The 23,229-nt window shown below is 37.0% G+C and overlaps 1 protein-coding gene across 2 annotated transcripts in view; it reads left to right on the top strand.

Annotated features, from left to right (window-relative positions):
• The first annotated feature begins 7,942 nt into the window (after nucleotides 1-7,942).
• The window catches only part of TRPC1 (transient receptor potential cation channel subfamily C member 1), a 75,472-nt gene continuing 60,185 nt past the window's right edge, over nucleotides 7,943-23,229 (top strand). For both annotated transcript variants that reach the window (XM_056807855.1, XM_056807854.1), the window contains exon 1: nucleotides 7,943-9,522. In XM_056807855.1, the coding sequence (XP_056663833.1) occupies nucleotides 9,039-9,522 (484 nt within the window). In that variant the 5' untranslated portion in view covers nucleotides 7,943-9,038. The remainder of the gene's footprint in view (nucleotides 9,523-23,229) is intronic.

Here is a 23,229-nt window from a genome sequence, read left to right as displayed (position 1 = left end):
TTTATTTAGTTAGATTAAGGTTATTTAGAATGGCTAAGATTTTACTATCTGGGTGGGTTAGAAAAATAAGTTACTCCCCATTCACTTTCCATTCCCTTGTCCCTTTAGCTAATGAACCTGTTCACACACACACACACACACACACACACACACACACACATACATACATATAATATATAATTAATTAATTAGTTTGATCCCTTCTGTTTAACTTCCCTATAACAATAGTAAATAGCAAAGAAATCCATTAATCCAACCTGAAAGCATGCAGAAATCCCCAGAGATTGTACATATTAGAATATATATACCCATGGTGATAATAGAATAGATAATACCCATAGTGAATGAACTCTCATGTGAAAGTGAGATAGAACATCTAAGACAGTCCTTGATTCTACCCAAGGGGAAAGTCTCTCTAGTGTGGCAAGCTGTGAATAGGAATGTATTTGGCTTCTTCCTAGTACAAGGCATTCCTTCCACATCAACGTTTTGATATATCAGTCAGAATAAGAAATTAAATAAGGATTTTGGGAGAGTTTTATAGAAGCTGCAGATGAAACAGAACATTAGAAACTCAGAAATCCATAAAATATATATAGTATTACATAGTATCAGCATGTTTTATCTTTTAATACAATAAAAACATATATTTTCTTTTTTCAAGTTAAAAATAAGTAAAAAGTTAAAGTTTGTGAGAACATGAAGGTCAGCAAATCTTAAAAAGTTTAGTAATTTATAAGTGCATATAAGGTACTATAAATACCCAATAAAATAAAAAGATAACAATTCAGACTTCTCCAGTATGAAGGAAAGGTCAAAATTTTTTACTGATTTTCTAGATCATGGGGATGCCACCCCTAACCACCACAATGAGGGATATCTGTATTTCTCTCCCTCAAGAGATCTCTTCTTGAAGAAAGACTGGAACTTCATAAGTCTTCTTTAAAATCCAAAGCCTAGATACACTCCCCATAGATTCCAAGAGTGTCAAGTGATCATTCTCTCCTCCATTTAGGAGAGTCTTATGCAAATACAAGCCTTGAGAGTTGGGTTCTACAATATAAATTCATGTTAGGCTACAAAATATGAGACCACTATGCTCAGTTGTCATAAATGTTTCAGGGAAGAGTAGAGTGGGTTCTAGTGCCTATGAAGTTTAACTTTATCAAACCACCAAGTGAATAGTCATGGTATTTTACAAAATACCCTGTAACATTATCAATTGGGAGACAGACTACATGATTCTTTATTGGGGTTAGAAAAAAAGCTGATTTAATATAGACAAGTAAGTTATTTTTAAAATATAAGAACTGGGTTCTAGAACTAGCTTTGCCATTTATTCATGATATGACCTCTTTAATCCATAAAATGAGGGAAATGGAGAAAATGATTTCTAAAGTCTTTTTATTCTAGAAGATCAAAACTAATATTGATTTTGAGTGGCCTTTGGATGATGGGAAAGGATATATGTTAGCTGATGAAGAAAGAAGTCAGGGACAATAACATGTGTCATACACACATAAACCAGTACAATCTGCAAAAAACAACTGAGGCAGAGTCCCATGCCAAAAGGTATTATTAAAGGGACCTGTGCTCCTTTAATGAATAGCATGCCAGATCTTTCTCAGAGTCTCAGATAGCTCTCCCTCCAGGGTACAGATTTTTATAATGCTTGTTACCTAGATGGTACAGAAGATATAGAAGAGGCAGAATAAAACACAAAATCTTATTAGTCAACAAATCTAGACCCTGACTCTTTAGGAGTATCTACCAGGAAGGTTAGCAGGCAAATATCTACATGGATGATCACAGAATGTCTAGGCATAGGCTGACTTTGCTGACTAAGGCCTGGCAGGCTGGATGCCGCCCATGTTGGGTAATCATGGAAAATAACAAGGGTGGAGGGGGTAAGAGCAGAACGACTCCTAAAATAACTGGAGGACTTCCCACAGTATTAGAACATTTCTCTCATGTTAAACTTAGATGATCAGATTCAGGGTAAAGATTGGCTCTGGCCTTTTGATCAGGGTGGAGGTCCCCTAGTCAGAATGATTAAGCAAAACAAATGTAATTTATAAGTCTAATAGAAGAAAGAGGGTTTTAAAATGGATACAATCATCCTAATATATTTAATATTGAATAATATACTTGATTAAATAATGACTAACTTAATATTGATGGATAGGTATAATCATTTTCCATATGAAATCACAATAAACTGATTGAAAATAAACTAGGTATAGATCATAGATCAATAAATCAATGATTTCCTCATAGTAAGAAAACATGGGGATGATCCAAAAGAGTGTATGCAAAAATGATAGAAAAATTGTTTTCATTGTAGCCAAAGGGGGTAGGCAGGCCCTAAGCAAAGTTATTCATATGATATAGTGTTTATTTGTGGCTTTAAAGTCATCTAGATAATGGTAATGTACTGTACCAAAACTGGTAGTTACTTTGAATAAAATGACATAACAATTAGATGGAAACAATACATTATTCATGAGTCTGAACTTACTGTACTTTAATCATTAAAAGAGTGGCTTCATTTGAGAGGTCAAAGAATTTTTAAAAGTTCTACCCAGAAGCAACCTTTGGAATCACCCTATCCAGCCCTTGCAGCTTACAGATGGAAAAAAAAAGGCTCAGAAAAGTTAGCTTACTTGCCCAGGGTCTCAGAGCAAGTAAGAAGCAAGGTTTGATTTGAACTCAGGTCTTTTGATATCATATCCAGTGTTCTGTTCATTATTATATATATTTTAGAGATCCATAATTTCATTGATGTAGATGCCTCTAGATGGTCATTAAGAGCTGAAAAATGAATCATCCCCCTAGCTCAGTGATGAGTCTCATTGAATTTGGCTAGGCTAGTCCTAGAACATACATATAGTTCATCATTGGGTCTATATTAAGAGTTTTATAGAAGGGTGCTGGATTTTTATATCTGACCATGCATTGAATCTCATAATAAGCTGTTTTATATATATATAAAGATATATATTACATATGATATATAAAGAAAACATAAAGATAATATATGATACTAAATAATATAATATAAAATAATATAAAAATATAAAAAATAAAGAAAATCTGACCTTACCAGATATATAGGCAAATAATGTCTAAATATTATTACAAAAATAGTTTTGATCTCTTTGATTTTCTAAAAGGGTCTTAAGGATCTCTAGGAGTCCAAGTACCACACATTGGGAACTACTGCATTAGAGAAAACATCTGAATATTGTACTGTAGAGGTTTTTACTGGAATGAGGGGTTGACATCCACCAAAAAGTAAATTAATTTAGCCTGGAATGACATGCTATTGATGAACCCATGTACTTTCAGTAGTTGCCAATTCCCATTTTAAATGATTATAAATCATCTCTTTAATAAAATATTTTAAAGGACAGCTTGGCAGCTCAGTGAAGTCAGGCCTAGAGACAGAAGGTCCCAGGTTCAGATACAGCCTCAGACACTTCCTAGCTGTTTGACCCTTGGCAAATCACTTCACCTCCATTGCCTATCCCTTATGGATCTTCTGCCTTGGAACTAATACACAGAATTGATTCTAAGACAGAAGGTAAAGGTTTAAAATGCCTCCCCCAACATATTCTAGAATGATGAAGAAAGTGAAACTATAGCTTAATTTGAAGACTCTATCCTCTATGCCATTTTTTGAATAGCATGATTTCTGCTTACTCTTGCTTTGTGGTACCTTTTCCATTTCTCCATCATTTAAAAAAAAATGGCTGAGCAAATCAGCAATCAAATGCATCAATTCTTTCAGTACCCTGGTCTCTTACCATTTCATTTATCACTTTTACATTCCCATAAATCATTTTTGTTCAATCCTTAGTCTGAAAATTGTTTTCCTTAGTAGGAGAGAATACAAAACAAAAATTGAATCTTCTATCTTCCCCATTCATTAAAATCATACCGTTTACTCTGAAAAGCAATCTACTCTAAACACTTATCTTTCTCTTCCTCAGTCTAATAGCTTCAAAAGATTCTGAGATTTAGCTGTTCTTATAGTATGGTGTCACTTATTTGTATTCATCCTCAGTTATCTGACCTTGTTTCTACCTTCTTTACATGTCTTCTTTTTTAAATGGTGGATTGGTTTCCTATACATGGACATAAATCTCTCAAGACAGTTGCCCCTTTTTCTTCCTTATCAGAATCATTTTTCTGTTATCTTCAGTGTTCCCAGACAACTTCCCATATGAATGAAATCTTAAAAGCAATGTCCCTAATATGTGGTTCAACTGGCATTTTTATTTGTGAATAATTTTGATTAGGAAGTTTTAAGTGATTTCCTTTCTATATAATTTGCCTACCTTATTATTTGATCTGTATATTCTGCATTTGCTTAGACTTCCTGGATTACCAGATCTAGCAGTATAAGTAATTCATAATATTATCTTTTGTACTGAATACTCAGATTAAAAGACTTTTGATGACTTGACTGGAACACTTTCTAAAAGGTACTAGATCTTATCAGGGTACCACTGACTTGAAGGATATGGTGATTTGTATTCTTTTCAAATGTTTATTGCTTTATTAGATTTCTGTCATATAACTGTGCCTGAGTATTTAATAAATCTATCTTTTTACTTTAATAAAAGCCTGACTCTTCTGAGACCATGTTTACGATTCTGTTCTTTAGTCATATAATGCAGACCTAGTCTGTCAACTATAAGTTGCTTATCCCTTTAGAGATTGATTCATAGAGTATGGGTAGTAGATAAGGCAGTTAGACTGGAATCAGGAAGATCTGAGTTCAAATTTGACCTCATATACTGGCTGTGTGACACTGGAAAAGTCACTTAACCTTTGTTATCCTAAATTCAATAGAAGAGGAAATGGCAAACCACTCCAGTGTCTTTGCCAAGAAAATCCCCTGGACAGTCGTGGTGTGCAATGGTCCACAGGGGCATGAAGAGTCTGGCATGGCTGAACAACAATGGATAAGCAGAATTCCTTCACCATTAGTAGAGAGGAACCTGAAAGTCAGTGTAATCATTTTATATAAAGAACAATGTATTATATTATGAGATTGATTTTAATAGGTACTTTCATTATAGGAACTCTTTTTTTTTTTGCTCCTATCTGTTTTATTTTCCCCTGTCCAGGTAAGAAAATATTCTGCTTACCCTTTAGGATACTCTACTACCATCTTGCTCCACTCCCTAACCCCATCATAATTCTCTCCTTCTACAATATCACTTGCTTCCAATCTTCCCATTCCAGTCACACTACCACTACCTTAGCTCAAATCCTCATGACCTCTCCCTTAGAATACTTTGACAGCCTGCTAATAATTGGTGTAAGTACCTTGTTCCTCCACCCCACCCATCCAGATCAACTTTGAAATAGCTATCAAAGTGATTTCCCTTAATTGAACCTCTGACCATGTCACTTCCCTACTCAATAAACCCCAATGTCTCCTATTGCTTTTAGGATAAAATAGAAATTTCCTTTGGCTTGTAAAGCCTTTTACAATTTGTCCCAATCTCTTTCTTGCCTCCCACTCTAGTAGTATATGAGATGCAGACAAACTGGCTTTCTCTCTTCACATAGGTCACTCCACTTCCTATTCTCTAAGCCTGGATGGCATTCCCTTCTCATCTCTGCCTCCTAGAATCCCTTCAGGATGCAATTCAGGCAACATTTTGTCTCAACTAAACCTTTCTTAAGTCCTCTGACAATTAGCCCTTCCCCTACTCCCATCTTATAGCTAATATATATATATATATATATATATATATATATATATATATACACACACACACACACACGTATATGTATATATATATATATATACACACGTATATGTATACACACGTATATATATATATATATATATATATGGCTGGGCTTCCTGTCCTCTCCAATAAACCATAATTTATATTGGTCACTTCTTTCCTTAGCAGATTCCAGGGCCTGGACACAATAAGAATGAATTTAAATCCCACTCAATAATTAGTAGCTGTCGTGGGCAAGTAATTTGCCTTTGTAAGACTAGTTTTCCTCATATGTAAAATGGAGTTTACTGGTGTTCTTCTCAGAGGATTGTGGTGAGGTACAAATATGAGGCATTTTACAAATCTTCAGGCACTATGCAAATACTCTTTTTCTATTTCAAGTTCCTCCATATTCATCAGAATCAGAAAAACAGCACCCCATGTCCCTTCCTCCAATTTACAAAGAATAAAATAAGCATTAAGACTAGTCAAGAACTTACCAACTGCTCTGCTTTTGGCAGAAAGTGAGCTCCAACAGATGTCTAAAAGCTCTCTTTTCCAAGCTTCAGACTCATGTCACCAACTGCCTATTTACTAGACATCTCCTAATAGATGTCCCATAGAGATCCAGAACTTACCATGCACAAAACAGAATTAATGATCTTTTCCAACAAACTCTCTTTTCTTCCTGTCTTTTTTCTATTCTGTCGAACAGAACATGACTCTTTAATTATCCAGATTCATCATCTTGGAGTCATCCTCTACTCTTCCTTTTTTCCTTGTTCCTCATATAACTCATATAACTAATCAGCTATCAAATCTCCTTTATTTTCCCTCTACAAGTCCCACCTGTCCCTTTTTCTCTACTTACACTGTGGTCAATCAGGTCTAAGTCCTCACTGCCTCTTTCCCAGACTACTAAAATTCTGTTACTATTGTTTGCTCCATTAGTTCATCTCCCAAAGAGCTGCCAAACATTCTTAATGCACAGATTTGACCATATTACACCCAATACTCAAGAATATTCAGTGGCATCCCCTTGCCTCTAGGATAAATATCAACTGTTTCCCTTACAAAAAACACTGCATAATCCAGTTCCAAACTACCTTTCTAGATTTATTAAACACAGATATTTTCTGCACAACATTCTAGTCTCTTTTTAACTCTCAGCTTTGCAAGGCTTCCCTTCCAATTTAACCCGAAGCCTTATGACTAGAATGTACTTTCTCCTCATCTATGCTTTGTGGAATTCATTCAGGCTTTACCTCCAACAAGAAGTCTTCCCTTTTTTTTCCTTAAAGAGGAAGGCAGCAGGGACAGTTACATAGCTACAGGAATAGGTATGTGGCTCCATGGCTAGAGACTGAGGTGTAGAGATGGGAGGTTATGGGTTCAAGTCTCACCTCAAACTTCCTAGCTTTGTGACTCTGGACAAATTACTTAACCCCAAATTCCTAGCCCTTACCACTTTTCCTCCTAGGAACAACACATTCTAAGACAAGGTAGGGTTTAAAAAAAAAAGGCTACTACTGAGGGTGAGGCAGGTTTGGTTATTTTTGTTTTGTTTTGGTTTAACTCTTCTTCTTTATGAGAATTGTGTTAGCAGTTGATGGAGGGAAAGGGTTGTTAGAAAGGGAGAGTGATAGGGGGAAAAAAACCCCAGAGAAGAGCACCAGGCTGGTTCTGTATTTTCATTTCTCCCATTATAAAGAGTTTCTTGGAACAGGGTCTGCCTTATTTTTTAAATTGCATCCCTAGCTCATAAAGCCTTTGCACATAGGAAACATCTAAAAGTGGCTTTTTAATTCATCCTAGTCTTAGTTCTGTTACTTAATACCTCCACAATCTTGGAAGAGGTCATCTTGAAAATGTCTATGGAGGGTGTCTTGGATTTGTAATCAGAAAGACCTAAATTCTTATCTGGCCTCAGACAGCAGCTGTATGATCTTAGGCAAGTCACTTAACTACTCTGGGCTTCGGCTTTCTGATCTGTGAAATGGGGGAAGTGGACCCAATGGCTTCTATGGTCCCTTCTGGTGCTAAAGCTATTAACTTATGATCTCCAAAGAGATTCAAATGCTCCTTTCTTTTTCTGCTTCTTTTCAGCTCCAAAGCACAAATTTGGAGAACTCTCAGGAAGGAATTTCTTGACTATCCAGGCAGGTCAGTGGCTTAGATGTAAGGCAAGAGGGAGATGAAGGGTATGGCCTAGAGTCATCAGTCAAATGGTGTCAGGGTCTGGACTTGAACCCAGGTCTTCCCAGGTCTTCCCGGCTCTCCCTCTTCTCCCCCGCCCCGCCAGAAGGGAGAGAGATTTCTCATTCTAAACGTCAATAGAGAAGATACGAGGTGCCCTCCTCGGCCACCATAGCTGCAAGTCGGGTCCGGCCTCGCAGCTCCTGGGAGACCGAGGATGACGTGAGGAGCAAGTCGGAGAGCAGCACCTGAGGCCTGACCGAGACCGCTCCGCTTCCAGCTCCCGAGGGCCTCGCGACTGCCCCAGGCACCCCCTCCCCCCTCCCCTACTCCGTGCCCTGATTTCCCCTGCCCCTTTTCCCATCCCCTCTTCTGGTCCCCTTGCTCCCCCTTTCTCCTTGCGCTCCTTTCTTACCCTCTCCGCTGCTCCTCGCCCTGATACCTCTGCTCCTTTGGAGCATCTTGTTCTTTCCCACTTCCTCTCACCTTTCCCAGCCCCCTCCCCTGCTCTGTGCTCTGATTACCCCAGCCCCTTTTCCTACCCCTTCCCTCTTCTCCCAGATCTCTCTACCTCCTTTCCCATCTCCCTGCTTCTCTCCCAGATCCCCTTTCCTCCCGGCCCCCTTTCCCATTTCCCCCTGCATCGCTTCCCCTCTGCCCTCTTTCCCATTCCTTCGCAGCCCCTCGCCTCTCTTAGCACCCCGCACCGGCTCCGGTCTCCTAGATCTTTCACGGGCTCCCCGGGCCTCCCTCCCCTGACGCCCGATCCCTGCGGTCCTCGCTCTCCTGGGAGCCCGTCCCTCTTCCGCGCCGCCTCCCCCACCCCCACCCCAGCTCCCAGAGCCAGCTCTCTGCCTCCCCGACCCCCGCTACGCGCTCTGCTCTCTCTGCTCTCCTGTCCCCCCATCTTCCCACTGTTTCGCGCTCCCTATCCCAGACCGTCCTCCCCAGAGAGCTCACCCCGCTGGAGGACTCCCTGCCCTCCTTCCCAGAGCCCCGCCCTCCGGACCACTCCGCGTCGCGTGCCACCCTCCTCCCCAGCCCTCAGCAAAGTCCCTCGAGCATCGCGCCCTCTGGCCGCCCCGGAGGGAGGGGATGGGGTTAGAAATGGGTATGGGGAGGGAGGGGCGCCCGGCCCCGGCCCGCGCATGCGCTCTGCCATCCCCGGCGGGCGCCTGTGGGGGACGGTCGCCTGTCAGTGGAGCTCTAGCGGCTCGAGCGCTGACGCCGGTGGCTCCGGAGCGGCCGCGCCACGAGGGGACCGTGGAAGCTTCGCAGCTTCTTCCCAGCCACGGGGCGGAGTGGGGGTCGGGGCCGGGGTCGGAGGAAGCCCCCACTCCGTCCCCGTCCCCCTCCCCATCTCCGTCCCCGTCTTCGTCCCGGTCCCCGTCCCCTTCCCCACCCCCTGGCGCCCCCCCTTCATGGGCCGCCATCATGGCGGCTCTGTACCAGAGCTCGGACCTCTCGGGCTCTTCGGCGTCCTCCTCCCCAACCAGGCTCCTGGCACTGAAGGACGTACGGGAGGTGAAGGAGGACACCACGTTGGACGAGAAACTCTTCCTGCTGGCCTGCGACAAGGGTGAGAGCCGGCCCCGCCCCCGCCCCTGCCCCTGCCTCGGACCCGGTCCGGCCGGGGCGGGGCTGCAGGCGCGCCCCGCCCCCGCCGGCCACCTGGTGTGTAGGGGCATCCTGAGCATCCCTCCGGAGTGGAGCCCCGGGACCTAGCTCGGGACCTGGGCTCAGGAAACCCTCCGTCCCGTCCTTCTTTTGGCTGGGTCCTCTTGGGGAAGGCGGGGGTTGCTCGGAAGCGGTCCGGGATGTAATCCTGCCCATCCCTTCGCTCTGCACCAGCTTGTTTTATGGCTTAGTCTAAAGTCCCACGATTAAGTGGCAGCATCAGAATTCTCACCCGGGGCCCCTGTAAGTCCGGATTGCTTTCCACTGAGCTGCATTGCCTCTTCCTAAAGGGGCACGTTGGATTCCCTTTCTCCTCCCCGAATTAAGCTGCTTCTGTAGCTGGAGCTTAGCTCCAGGGGGATTGAAGGGAAGAGGTAGTGAGAGAGAGAGGCAGTAGTTTCTTTTCTCTCAGCAGGATACCCAACTCTTAACTGGTGTTGGTGAACGGAACCCTTTTTTCGAACTCATTTCTTAATCTGCTGCTTAAGACAACTCTCCTAGGAGGATTTTATATTCAAGGGTTCCAGAAGACTGTGTCTAAAATAAATACAGAACAAAAATATAACTTGAATTTTGTTCAATGGAAAGGGAACTGGTCTAGGAATCAGAAAAGGTGGGTTCAAGATCCTGCCACTATGGACCAGTGATCTTGGACAAGTGACTCCACTTCCCTGCCTTTTAGATTTTCAGCTGTAAAACGACAAGTTGTACTCGGTAATCTCCTACTTAAAAAAGGATAGTTCTGTAAATTAAGTGAATTGATTTTTATTGTTTTTTTTTTGGGAGGGAAAGTTTATTTCATAGTGTTGGTCAAATGACTCCACATGCCTAACTCTTAGATTTTCAACTGTAAAACAAGAGGGTTGGATTAGATAATCTCCTACTTAAAAAAGGATCATTCTGTAAGCAGTGAATTTATTTTTATTGTTTTGGGGGGAAGAAAAGTATATTTTATAGCTGTTCACTTTGTAATTTTTTTGGGGGGAAAAGTTGATTCAAGTGTTATAGTCTTACTTTAGAGAGATATAGAGATCATCAAAGGAATGGGAAGTTGCTGGATATTTGCAAGGTGGGGTGTTTTTTCTGTTGTTTATATATTAAAGAAAACAAACAGAAACTTAAATTCTTCTAGATATTATACACTTTAAGAAATCTGCCAAAGAAACATCCAAACTTTCATCACTGATACATAATAGTTATCCCTATATAGTATTATTATGTTGCTTTATAAAAATGATGAATTTCTTTAAGAACAATCTTTTCCATTTTGTATAAAATATGACCTGATTTATATTATTTATTAGATTTCTCTATATGTATATAAAATGTGTATGTATTATACATAATATATATAACTATGTATGTAGTTTTACATACATATAACTATATCAAAGCACAATAGTATCTTCATTAGCAGATTATATTTTTTGTCAGCCTAGACAAGCAAAAAAATAAAGAGTACTATTACTTATTTATAGACTTTATTAAGTATCCACTGTAGTCAGAGCCTTTAATAAGGTTAAAAAAATCAGAGAACTATTAAATATATTTTCCTTGATAAATATTATATTTGGAATATGAGATATTATTTTACATTGTTTAGCACTTTTATATAGGGTTTTCTGTGTTCTCAAGTTTAGTACTATATTTCCCAAAGAATATTCTTTCCTCCTAGTCAGTTTCTTAAAACGATCATAGGTTTTATATTCTGAAATAGGCTTTAGGTAAGTTCCGACCAAACTTTAGTTAACAGAGGTTGTAATACATGTGAAAATTTGATCATGGCTGATGTCTTTTCTTAGATATAGATGCCACTACCTGATGGAGGTTTTTACTTTTCACTTTAACATGAATTATATGGTTGGATTTGCTACTTGCACTGATAGGATGATCGTCAATGAGTGTCTTGACGAGGCATTCCCTTTTGTGAAAAAAGAATGGTCCAGAGAGTCACACTGGAGAGGGGGGAAAAAAACAACAAAAAAACCCTGAAGCTAAGAAGCTATAGCAGCTGCTAAAACTTTAAAAGCTTTTGCCTTTTCTGGACATCTATTAGATTATTCAGTACAAGTAAGGGAAGTTGAAAGCTTTATTCACATCAGTTACTGTGTTTTCATATGCATGCAATAGGATACATACATATAATAGATTGGTTTCCGTAACCCTTTTTCCCTTATTAACTTTTTCATTCTGGAATAGAGGTAAATTATGTGGGCCTTTCAGTTTAAGTCATATTCTGGGTCCCAGCCATTCCTATCTTTTTAAAGTTTTCAAATGCTCCTTTCCATTTCTGTTTACAAAAAAAAAAATAGTCACTCCAGTGATCTACAGTGTCAATTGTAATCTTAATCTCCTAACATTTCTTCTTTCAAAAACTTCATTGTTATGTAGGATAAAAACTGTGAATTTGGGACTCCTGTGTTTTATGTTTTTGGGTCCACAAGGGTTATATTTTCATTAGACTTTTTTTTTTTAAGATTTTAGTTTCAGGCATAAAACGCTTTGATTCAGGGAAAAACTAGGTGTCTTCTATATTTAGCACTGTTATTCTCAAAGTAAGGAAAGTGAGAAGTAAACTGGGCCGGGGTGGAGGAGGGATTGGCTAACTTCTTACTCTTTCGTCTCATGTGTGTGTAAACAGCCTGCTTTTATTTTATATTTTCTTTTTCCAAGACAACAACAACAAAAGGCTCTTTGTAAAGTGATATTCTCTAATAGCAGGAAATTAATCTTTAATAAAATTTCCTCTTAATATTAGTAGTTGCCAAGTGAAATACAATGAATTTTAACATGCATTTTGAATTTGGAAGTAGATACATAATTTCCCTCAGGATCTGGTACATCACTTTACTGAGGGAAAAATAGCAGTGTAGAAATTATAGTTTTATAGTTTATGTAAACAATAGTAATTAGGTATTTTTCCTGATTTTTTCATTTTGATAAACTCATTTTAATGGTTAGATTTCATATCTTTTGAATATTGACTTAAAAATCAAAATTAAAAAAAAGTGAAATAACAAAGTGATTTTCTATGTTTCAGGCATTAAAAAAAGATCTGAAGTTGTCCTTGGAATTAATTTGAAGAAATGGTATAAATTGTACAATTTATTAATATCTTAATTTTCATTAAAATGTGATCAAAATATAGCCATATAATTTTTTCTTTTGAACTTTGTACTAAATCAGTATTGTTAAACTTTTTCATTGTGATCCTAACTCAATAAAAATTGTGGAAATTTACTTAAAATATCTGTAATTTGAATGACTGAATTAAATAAAAGAGTGCTGGTTCTACTGCAAAGGTGAACATTTCTAGACTAAATTCTCTCCTCAACATGGACCACAAACTTCTTTGCAGGAAAGAGCATGTATAAAACCTTTTTCTTAGGGAAAGACAACAATAACATTCAGAATGAGTTTAACTTTTTTTTTTATACTTTTCTGAAAAATGATATTTGGTTTCTTTGTATTAAATTTAAACAGTGAAGATGAAGAAGCAAGTAAAACATTAATAGCATCAAAGCAATTATATCTCCAGGATAGTGCCTTTGTTTGTTTGTTTTTTAAAGAATCTTTTCATTGTGTAATAAACTCTCCTTGTATAAATTTTCCCTGTTGGTGAGCACTTTTGGAACAAAATTGCTTGGTTACTTTGAGTGGTAAATTCCTCTTTAGTAATATTTATCATCCTGTAAGTGTTAAAAATTAAAGGCTGTACTAAATGTATAAAAATGTGATCACTGAAAATATATTACTTAAGTCAGGATGACTTTTTATGATAGTTTATTTACAAAAGGAGAAAGAGTGAAAGTAAGGAAATTAGAGAGAGAAAGTAGATAATTAGTCCAGCCTGAACCAGGCAGGGCTTCAGAGGCCCCATCAAAGAGTCACAGAGATAAATTAACCAAGGGTTTTAGCCACTAGGCCTCCTCCACAATGAGGGGCCTCTCCAGAGGCTAGTACCTCCAGAAAAACCAGGAAAAGGAGTCAGCCTTTTCACTCACCCACGTGGTAGTCCTAGAGGAAAATCCAAGAGCAGTCCAAGATCCCAACCTGGAGCTCCAAGACCAAGTTTGAAGGCAAAAGAACTCTCACAGGAAGTTTTCCCCCTTTTTAAAGACCATTCCTTTTGTCACTTTCTTTGCCTTCATTCCACTACCAATTGCAGCTTTAGTGTTGCTTAGGACTGCCCAGGAGACAGTCAGTGGGTTTTGATTTGTCACCTTCCATAGCACATGTGGGTCACAGACCTCCCCATACTTAAGGTTAAGTGGAGTGTATACACTTCTGGTGATTAACTCTAAAAGTGAATGAGGGGAGAGTTAATCCCATCTTCACAATCCCCCTATGATCCTTTGGAAGTCTCCCCAGTGGATCATTTGACATAATCATCTTATACTCCTAAAAATCTTCTAACTATAGAAGCATAAAATATTGTACCTTCTGAGAGGAAACTATAATAGTTAGATATAAGAGGGAAATAGAAGAGAGAGAAAGCAAAACCAATGTTTGCTAGATGTATTGACAAAAAGCCAATTGGGGGCAGTCCCCTTTGGCATAAGAGTATACATTCAAAATAACTGTTCAACCCCCTTCATTTCAATCAATTGTACCCTAAATTCATTCTGGATCTTCTGATGCAGTGTAGGTTTCTGCAGGCATCTTTCTCCAAATAGTTAATTTTCTAGGTTCAAGGAGTTAGCAAGCTTCTTACCCTGAAGTTTTTCTCAAACAAAATTTTAAATTGTGGATTTTATGAAAATAAATACAATCCCATGGTGGTTATGATTATGTAGATACCCAGTGGAGGGAGGTATAAACTTTGAATATATTTTATTTAGATAATAAACAATAATAATGGTACCACAATAAATAAAAAAAAATAATGAGAAGAATTATAATAGATTTATTACTGGAAGACACCTCCTTATTTTATCTGAGGAAATCAAGAATCAGAGACGCCACTTTTCTTGCTTAAAGTCACACAATAAGTGTCAGTGTCATGATTTAAATCCAGGTTCTTTGAAATACAACATTCTTTCCACTATATCGTGCTGCTAACTCACAGAAAATGTAGTCCAGGGAGCAGAACTTTTATTAGATATAATACTATTAGAGTGTAGGTTTATCACATATAGGCACATCTGGATTCAGGGTCTGGGATCAGGCTGCCCAGGAACAGAGTTTTACATAAGGATTTTGTTCCAAATTGAGATAGGGATTTAGAGCCCATAGAGTAGATCTTATATCTTCTTGGTTCAAAGCATGTAGAGTAAGTTTGAGTATTACAAATCTTTGCTTTTGGTGGAATAGTAAAATGTGGTGGGAAAATTAAGGATTTAAAAATGTTAAGAGGGTAATATGATAATACAGGGTTGAACACAGTAAATTTTGATTTAATCACTGTATCTGCAACAATTCCAGAAACATCCAGCAGGAGTTAGGTTTTTGAGGAGAATAGATAAATGAGTGGATGGGACTATATGATCTCTATATTCTCTTTTGACTTAAGAGGATATCTCTTAAAAGATAGTTTTCTAAATAGTTGGTGACAAATGTATGTTTTATATAAGTGAGTTCTACAAAAACCTTTCTCTTTCCAGCTCCTTTTCAAAATCATCCTATATTTATTTTGTACATATTTTGCATATACTTATTAATGTACCTATCTCCCTAAATAGAATGTAAGCTCCATGGAGGCAGGACCTGATTAATTTTTTTTATTTTTTAGTGCCAGTATAGTGCCTGGTGCATATCAGATACTTTAATAAACCCTTGTTAATTATTGATTTAGTAACTGAGCTAATGATTGCAGATATGGCTGTGTCCCTTGAGAGTGACCTTCAACAGTATCTATTACTGCATAATATTTCATTACATTGACTTAGTTAGTGTTGTGTAATACCCAATTATATTTGTATGACATCTCCCTGAGTTCAAATCCAGCCTCAGATGTTTATTCAGGGTTCAAGTGCAAAAAATCCAACATTTTATGAAACATTTGTTCATCTTATCTTTCAGTGCTCAAAATCATAATAAGCAGACTATAAAGATATATTGATAACTAAAAGACAACTGAAATTGGGACACTGAACACTAGGAATTTTACCTAGGAAATGACAGTACAAAAATGACCACTTGGAAACTGATATGATACTTAAAATGAGGAAAAAGAGTTTAAGTCATCTGGCCTTGGTGAACTACATCACTGGATTCTTAAAAATCACTATCAGTAATATTTGAATGACCATGAGAAAGGGAAAATAGTCCCGTGAACTTTATTTTAATTCCTGGGAAAATTCTGCCATGAGATAACTAGTAAACATCTATATAGGAAAGCAGTGATTTCAAAGAAACATCTTGGTTTCATCAAGAATAGGTCATGTCCCAGGGAAGCTAGGTAGTTCAGTGGATAGAAAGCCAGACCTGGAAGTGGAAGTTCTGTATTCAAATTTGGTCTTAGACACTTTCTAGCTGTGTGACTCTGGGAGTGTCCTATAACCCCCATTGCTTAGCCTTTACCAGACTTCTGCCTTAGAACCAATACATAGTATTGATCCTAAGATGGAGGGTAAGCTTAGAAAAAAAAGAATAGACCATGTCAGACAAACCTTTCTCTTTTTGACAAAATTATTAAAAAATTATTAAAAATTATTAAAATAATTAAATTAATTATTAAAATGAAGGAAATGCTGCTCAGGATATATTTACCTAAATTTTAACCAAATTTTTGATAGTATCTCATACTATTCTTATGGATAAAGTGAAGGGACAGATTCAAAACTGATTGTATGGCTGGATCAGAATAATTGACTTTCTAAAAAATTGATTTAATGTTTTCTTCTGTTTGTGCATTGTATAAATTTATCCCTGTATCCACCTTCCCAATTCCCTAGTCATTTCTCAAAGAGGAGTTTATTAAAGATTCAGTGTCATTGTGGCATGAACTCTCTAATGTGGTACTCCTAGGATCTTTCTTTGATCCTATGCTATTTTAATAGTTTTATCAATGAGTTGAATTAAAGTATAGATAGCATGCTCATCAGATTTGCAGAAGACAAAAAAGCAGAGAGAGATTGATAATACATTGGAAGACAGAGTAAGAATCTTTTTAGGCTAGAACACTGGCCCGAAATCAAGATGAAATTTAATACATTATATTTGGTTACAAAATAATGAGCTTAAGTTCAAGATGAGGGAACATCACTAGTAGTTCTTATTAAAAAAATCTAGAAATTTTAGTGACCTATGAGCTCAATGTGAAACAAAGTGAAGCAACAACCCAAAGAATTAATGCCATCTTGGACTGCTCTAAGAGGAATATAGCTTCCAGGAAGAGGGAGATGTGATGGTCCCATTGTACTCTACTGTTCTTAAACCTCATCCATAGTAATGCGCTCAATTTGGGGCATCATAGTGAGAAGTGAATTGATTAGTTGGAGAATTCCTAGAGGAAAGCCTTCAGTCCCTGTAATATGAGGATTGATTGAATTGAGGAGATTTAGTTTGTAGAAGAGATTGGGGTGGGGGGAGAAGAATTTTGATACCTGTATTCAAGTATTTGAAAAGACTTTCATATGGAAGAAGCATTGGTTTTATTCTATTTGTCCCCAGAGGTCTGAGCCAGGAGCAATGAATGGATATTTCAAAGAGGCCATTTTAGATGACATTAGGATAAACTTCTGACAATTAGAACTGTCACAAAGTGGAATGGTTCTCTCAAAAAGTGTATGTGTGCATGTGGATGTGATGAATTTCCCCCACCTTGTAGGTATTCAAGTATAGGTTCAACAAGTACTTGTCAAATATGTTGTAGTAGGGATTTCTTCTGTATATGGATTAAAACAAATGGTACCTAAGATCCCTTCCAACTTTCAAATTCAGTAATTATTTCTTAAAGATGATGAAGTAAAAAAAATGGATAATATTCAGCATGTATGTATATATGTGTTCCTACTAAAATAAGTTTGTCCTTTGATTCTAGTAAAATTTATGAGATTTGGATAGTTAGAAGAAGAGAAAGAGAAAAGGGGCCCTAATCTAACTTTTCCACATGGCTCCTCCAGCAGACTGTGGCAGGGAAATTTGTAGGCAGAACACCAGAGACAGAGCATGAACTTCCTGGTTAGCCCTTTTTATAACCTCCTGGCTCCCTTTCTCCTGTCCTCACCTCAGGATTAAATTCAGGCTCACACCAGCTATACAGGTAGACAGGAGATATGACCCCTATGATCCAAGAAAGGGGGGGAGGGTAAATTTCCTTCACACAATACTTCCCTCTGATTCTTTGGGAGACTAGCTTGTTAAATCTCCTCACTTGGGTTTTCTAGAAAATTAACATGTCAAGTCTCCCCAATGAATCATGTATACACACATATACACACTTATATATACATACATATACACACATACATATATACATATATATTTCTTTAACATTTACAAGACACTTTAAGTATATTATCTCATTTAATCCCTATAATAGCCCTGTGATATAGGTGCTATTATTATCTCTTTATAGATTGACAAACTAAGGCTGAGAGAGATTAAGTGAGTTTTCCATGGTCAAAGAGCAAATAAGTGTTCAAAGCAAGATTTGAACACTTAGTAACCTGATGAGTACCTCATCTAAGTTCTATGAAGAATTGGACAAGATCTAAATTAAGTCATCATATAGTTTGTGATTTTATTGTAAAAGCAAACAATGGGGAAAATATCAGAAATATAGTTAGGAAATATGATTCATATTCAAGAAATAGACAGACTGAGGGCTTGATTAACCTAGAAGCCTAAAGCATGAATACTTTCACAAAATCTACTTGACTGTCTTTTTAAAAATTTCATTTTAATTTTATTTTAAAGTCTGAATTTTCTTCCTCCCCGCCCCCATCCATTGAGAAAGCAAGAAAAACAAAACCCCTAGTCAAACAAAACAAATTCCTGCATTATCCACATCTTTAAAAAAAAAAGAAAGAAAGAAAGAAGAAAATATTCATCTTTCTGCACTGTGAGTCCCCCGGTTCTTTGTCTGGAGGTGGATAGTGTGTTTTACCATAAATCTTTTGGAATGGTGGTTGTTCATTGTGTTGATCAGAGTTGCTAAATCTTAGAGTTGATTATTTACAATATTTCTATTATTGTATAAATTGTTCTATTTCTGCTCACTTCACTTTGCATCAGCTCATATAAGTCTTCCTAGATTTAAAAAAAACATTTCCATCATTTCTTATATCATAACATTTCATCACATTCATATAACATAATTTGTTCAGCAATTCTTTATTTGATAAGCATCCCCTCAATTTCCAATTTTTTGCCATCCTAAGAAGAGGTACTATGAAAATTTTTGTACATTTTTCCACCTCAATCTTTTTAAGATATAGATCAAGTGGCAGTATTGCTGGTTCAAATGGGTAATAGATTTGTTCAATAGATTTTTTGGCATAATTCTAAGTTGCTTTCCAAAATTGGACCAGCTTACAGTCCAACCCGTAGTACATTAAAGTACCTGTTTTCCCATAGCTCCTCTGGCATTTGTAATTTTCCATTTTTTGCCAGTTTAGTCAATCTGATGAGTAAAAAAGACTGTATTTCAGAGTTGCTTTAATTTGCATTTCTCTATTTATTAGTGATTTAGAGCATTTTTTTATGTCTATGGCGTAGATTTCTACCTCTGAAAACTGCTTATTCATATCTTTTGAACATTTATCAATTAGGGAGTAGCTCTTGTAATTTTATAGTTTCTTAAATATCTTAGAAATGAGATCTTTAAAACAGAAACTTACTGTAAAGATATTTTCCTTAGATTCTTGATTCTGTTCTAATTTTAGCTGAATTGGTTTTATTTGTACAAAACCTTTTTACTTGATTATTTTGTAATAGTATTAATGAGAGAGCCAGCCTTCCTATGAGGAAGACCAATGTTTAAGACCCCCAGACTCCCTTCCAACCTTTCAGTTTTGCAATTCTCTAAAACTCTTAAGTTTAAGAAAAGGTCCTGACCTCTTGGTAGAGTAAATTTCCTTACCCAAGAGGTTCTTTCATACTAACAAAAGCATAAGTCCACTCCTTATTGCTATCTTGACTTTTAACTGGCAGAACAGTTACCAACACAAGTCATTTTGGAATCAACTCTCATTATGCAGTCTGATCATCAACTGGTTAGAGAAAAAGTTGAAATCAATATTGGAAGAAAGCATAAACATTAGAAGCATATATGGTACGTGACTATTACAATAGCTCTAACTCAACCATTTAAAACTGGCAGCTGAAAAAAAGAAAACATAAATACATTGATTCAAACTCTTATATGAGTTTAACTGATATTCACCATAATGATAAAGTTGAGAGCCCAGAAATTGTCTTAGCTCCAAAAAGACTTCATTTCACTAGATGTAAAGACATGGCAAACAAAGGCAGCATTGGTTTAAAGTGTAAGATCATTATAGAAAATTGTATACCAAAATGATAAAAAGCAGGTGAAGAGGCAAAACAAACTTGCAGAGAGGTTGGCAAGAACTCAGGCAGTTTTTTATATGAAACTAGAAAGGGATACAACAAATAAATGTCATCTCCACAGTCATATATAACTGATAGGGTCAGGTGAATAAAAGGTCATGCTGAATCTTTTTTTTTAAAGAGTTTAAAAAGAGTTTTAAAAAGCATTTAGCTTGGTAGAACCAAATGGAGCCATGAAAGCTAGCCTCTAGAAATTAAGGCTCATCTACACAAAAGATAAAATCCTATTTGCAAGATTATATGGCAGGTATATATTTCCATCTCTTTTTATGGAAATAACTTTGATGAATTCTCTGCTGAGTAACAACATCAGTTGCTATGTCAGTAATCAAATAAAAGCATATTTAATCAGTGACAGACTGATTTCATATTTGAATAAGAGTGAGGGACCAGGTTGTATGGCATTTGGGAAATTGCAGTACTTTTAATGATCTCAGGTGGCTTGCTGCTACAGAAACCCATGGGACAGTTACATAAATGGATTCTTGTATGAAAGAATACTGTGTTTTGGGCTAAATGACCTCTGAGGTCATTTATAACTTTGAACTTCTTTCTGTGGCAGGAAATGGATGGGCTGGTATAGCAAAAATTAGCAATAATAATAAATGGGACAGCCCAAATGTCACATCAATATCCATTAAACATTAAAAGAGAAATGCCTCAAACCAAAAGTCTTCTATACATTGGATAAATCCTTTCTGAGGGATTTGTGTAAATATTTGAATCATGAAGGATGAGAAGGTATGTAGGAATTGCGTAATCATAAGGATGAAAGTATTCATTGAAGTAGTTCTTTTGTGGCTCACTACTGTGATATGCATGAAATATTTAGGGCAATAGGTTTTAGAGCTAGAAAGGACTTTACAGATGTTCTAATTTTCAAATTACTTGATTTTAAAGAAGTGGTTGACATGCTAAGGTTGCACAGGTAGTAAATAGTAGAGTTGGGATTCAGTCTCAAGTTTCTGATCCTAAATTTGAACTTTCTGAAGGTGAGCTTTTTAGAATGTAAGTCTCTTGCTCAGATAACATGCAAAATTCATTTCCATACCCATACTTTTAAAACCTTTATTTTTTTTGGCATAGCAGGGCTTGCTAGAGTTTTTGGTCTATCTTATAACTCAGAAAATGCAGGGTCACCTCCAGCCCAGGAAAAAAAAAACTTTGCAGATGGCTTTAAGTGGAGGTTACATATTACAAGTGCTTAATAAAGTTTGTTGAATTGTTAAATTAAGTGAACTCTGGCTATAAATGCCTTAGAAGTCTGTTATAAGTTCATGTATTTTTTTAAACTCTTACCTTACCTCTTAGAATCGATACTGGGTATTGCTTCTAAGGCAGAAGAGTGGTAAGGGCTAGGCAATGGGGGTTAAGAGACTTGCCCAGGGTCACACAGCTAGGAAGTGTCTGAGGCCTGACTTGAACCCAGGACCTCCCATCTCTGGACCTGACTCTCAATCCATTGAGCCACCCAGCTGCCCCCTAACCTTGTGTATTGTTAATGTGTTTATTTGGGAGGTATTTGACTAAGTATAATTAGTAAAGATCTCATTGTACTGTTAGGAAACCAGACTCTCTCTTTAAGGTTTTCTCACCCTTCATAGTTGCTCAAGGGTAGTTAAGTCGGCTAATCAAATAAATCTGGGGGGAAAAAGAGACAAGGCAATTTTTTTCTCCCTAAAGAGTGAAATGGCTGGAAAGTAATCTCTTGAGTTTTAGAGAGGTCATAAGATTTTTTAAATTCTGCCATCTTTTTAAACTGTTTGCTGAGGAATCTACATGTTAATCCATATCACTGAGCCCAGCAACAGTATTAGGTATAGGCAGAGTAAGCAAGCCACCCTTGTGGGATGATTTACAGGGTATGAAGACTCTAATCTTTTCATTCTAACCTATTGTTGATGCCTCAGGAATTTCCAGCAGTGTTTATTTGAGTTGAAATAAAACTTAATTCCTAGTTAAAATTCAGGTACTCCTTGGAATGCAAATACACTACTAAACTGCTATTATTAGCATCTAAGTATGAATTAATTTTTCAGAGCTTTCAAGCTATGTGAGAACATTTTGATTGTGGATAGGGAGTGGGACATAGAGAAAGAGGCTCAGAATGGATATGTCAAGTCTCGGGTTAAGGACTCAAGGCACCTAGCACATGAGAGTATTTCAAGTATATAGGATGGAGAATTATTAGTTAAGAATGAGAAGTGATGAAGAAAGAGCATTGAGGACAGTTTTTCCACTGGGGATCAGAATCATTGTTCAATTAAAAATGGGAAAATTGCTTAGCTCTGAGAAAAAAGTGGTAATAGGTGTACCTCACATCTTGGACATAAAATTATAACTGACTCAGCAATTAAAATATAAAAAAAGTTCATAAAATATTGAAGAAAAGAAGTAATACTTATTTTAATTATAGAATTTAGTGGTATTTTTAACACTCAAATAGAAGAAATCAGCAGAAAGATAATTAAATGGGTTTGATTATATAAAGATCAAGATATTTTGCCTAAGAAAAAGCAATTTCTTAATGGAATGGGAATGGCTGAAAAAGGCATGGTGAATGAATTAAAGAAGCCAAATTGTCTTAATTTTTAAAAATTGCCCTCCTTTAGATTTGAAGCACAGGAATATGCATTCCTTTTTTCTCCCTACCAGTTTTGCAGAAACTGTCCCTACAAGCTTGTTATATAATTACAACTTTGAACAATTTGATTTGCTATCTGAAGGTTGATATTTATTCCACAATCACATGTGGTGGAATACTGTTGTGGGCTATGAAATGATGAAAATAATAAATTTAGAGAAACATGAGAAGCTTTATATGACCTGATGAAAAATAAAATAAATCAAAAGAATAATCTGCAGTTACTACAAAAATGTAATTCAAAGGGTCACTACAAGGTAGTTGAATTCTGTTTTATTGAAAAAACCAATGAAGATAGAAAAGATAGGGCAGATAATGAATTACACTTCTATTCTCAAAGCACAACTAATTTGGACATTACTTGAACAAAATATTCTAAAAATTTTTAGTTGAGAGCCAATAAGGATATTTTCTAGAATTAATTTTCTTTGTAACTAGAGAGAATTC

This window comes from Monodelphis domestica, chromosome 8 (genome assembly GCF_027887165.1).
Source record: "Monodelphis domestica isolate mMonDom1 chromosome 8, mMonDom1.pri, whole genome shotgun sequence".
Classification (NCBI taxonomy): Eukaryota; Metazoa; Chordata; class Mammalia; order Didelphimorphia; family Didelphidae; genus Monodelphis; species Monodelphis domestica.
This window is presented reverse-complemented; position numbering and strand designations above follow the sequence as displayed.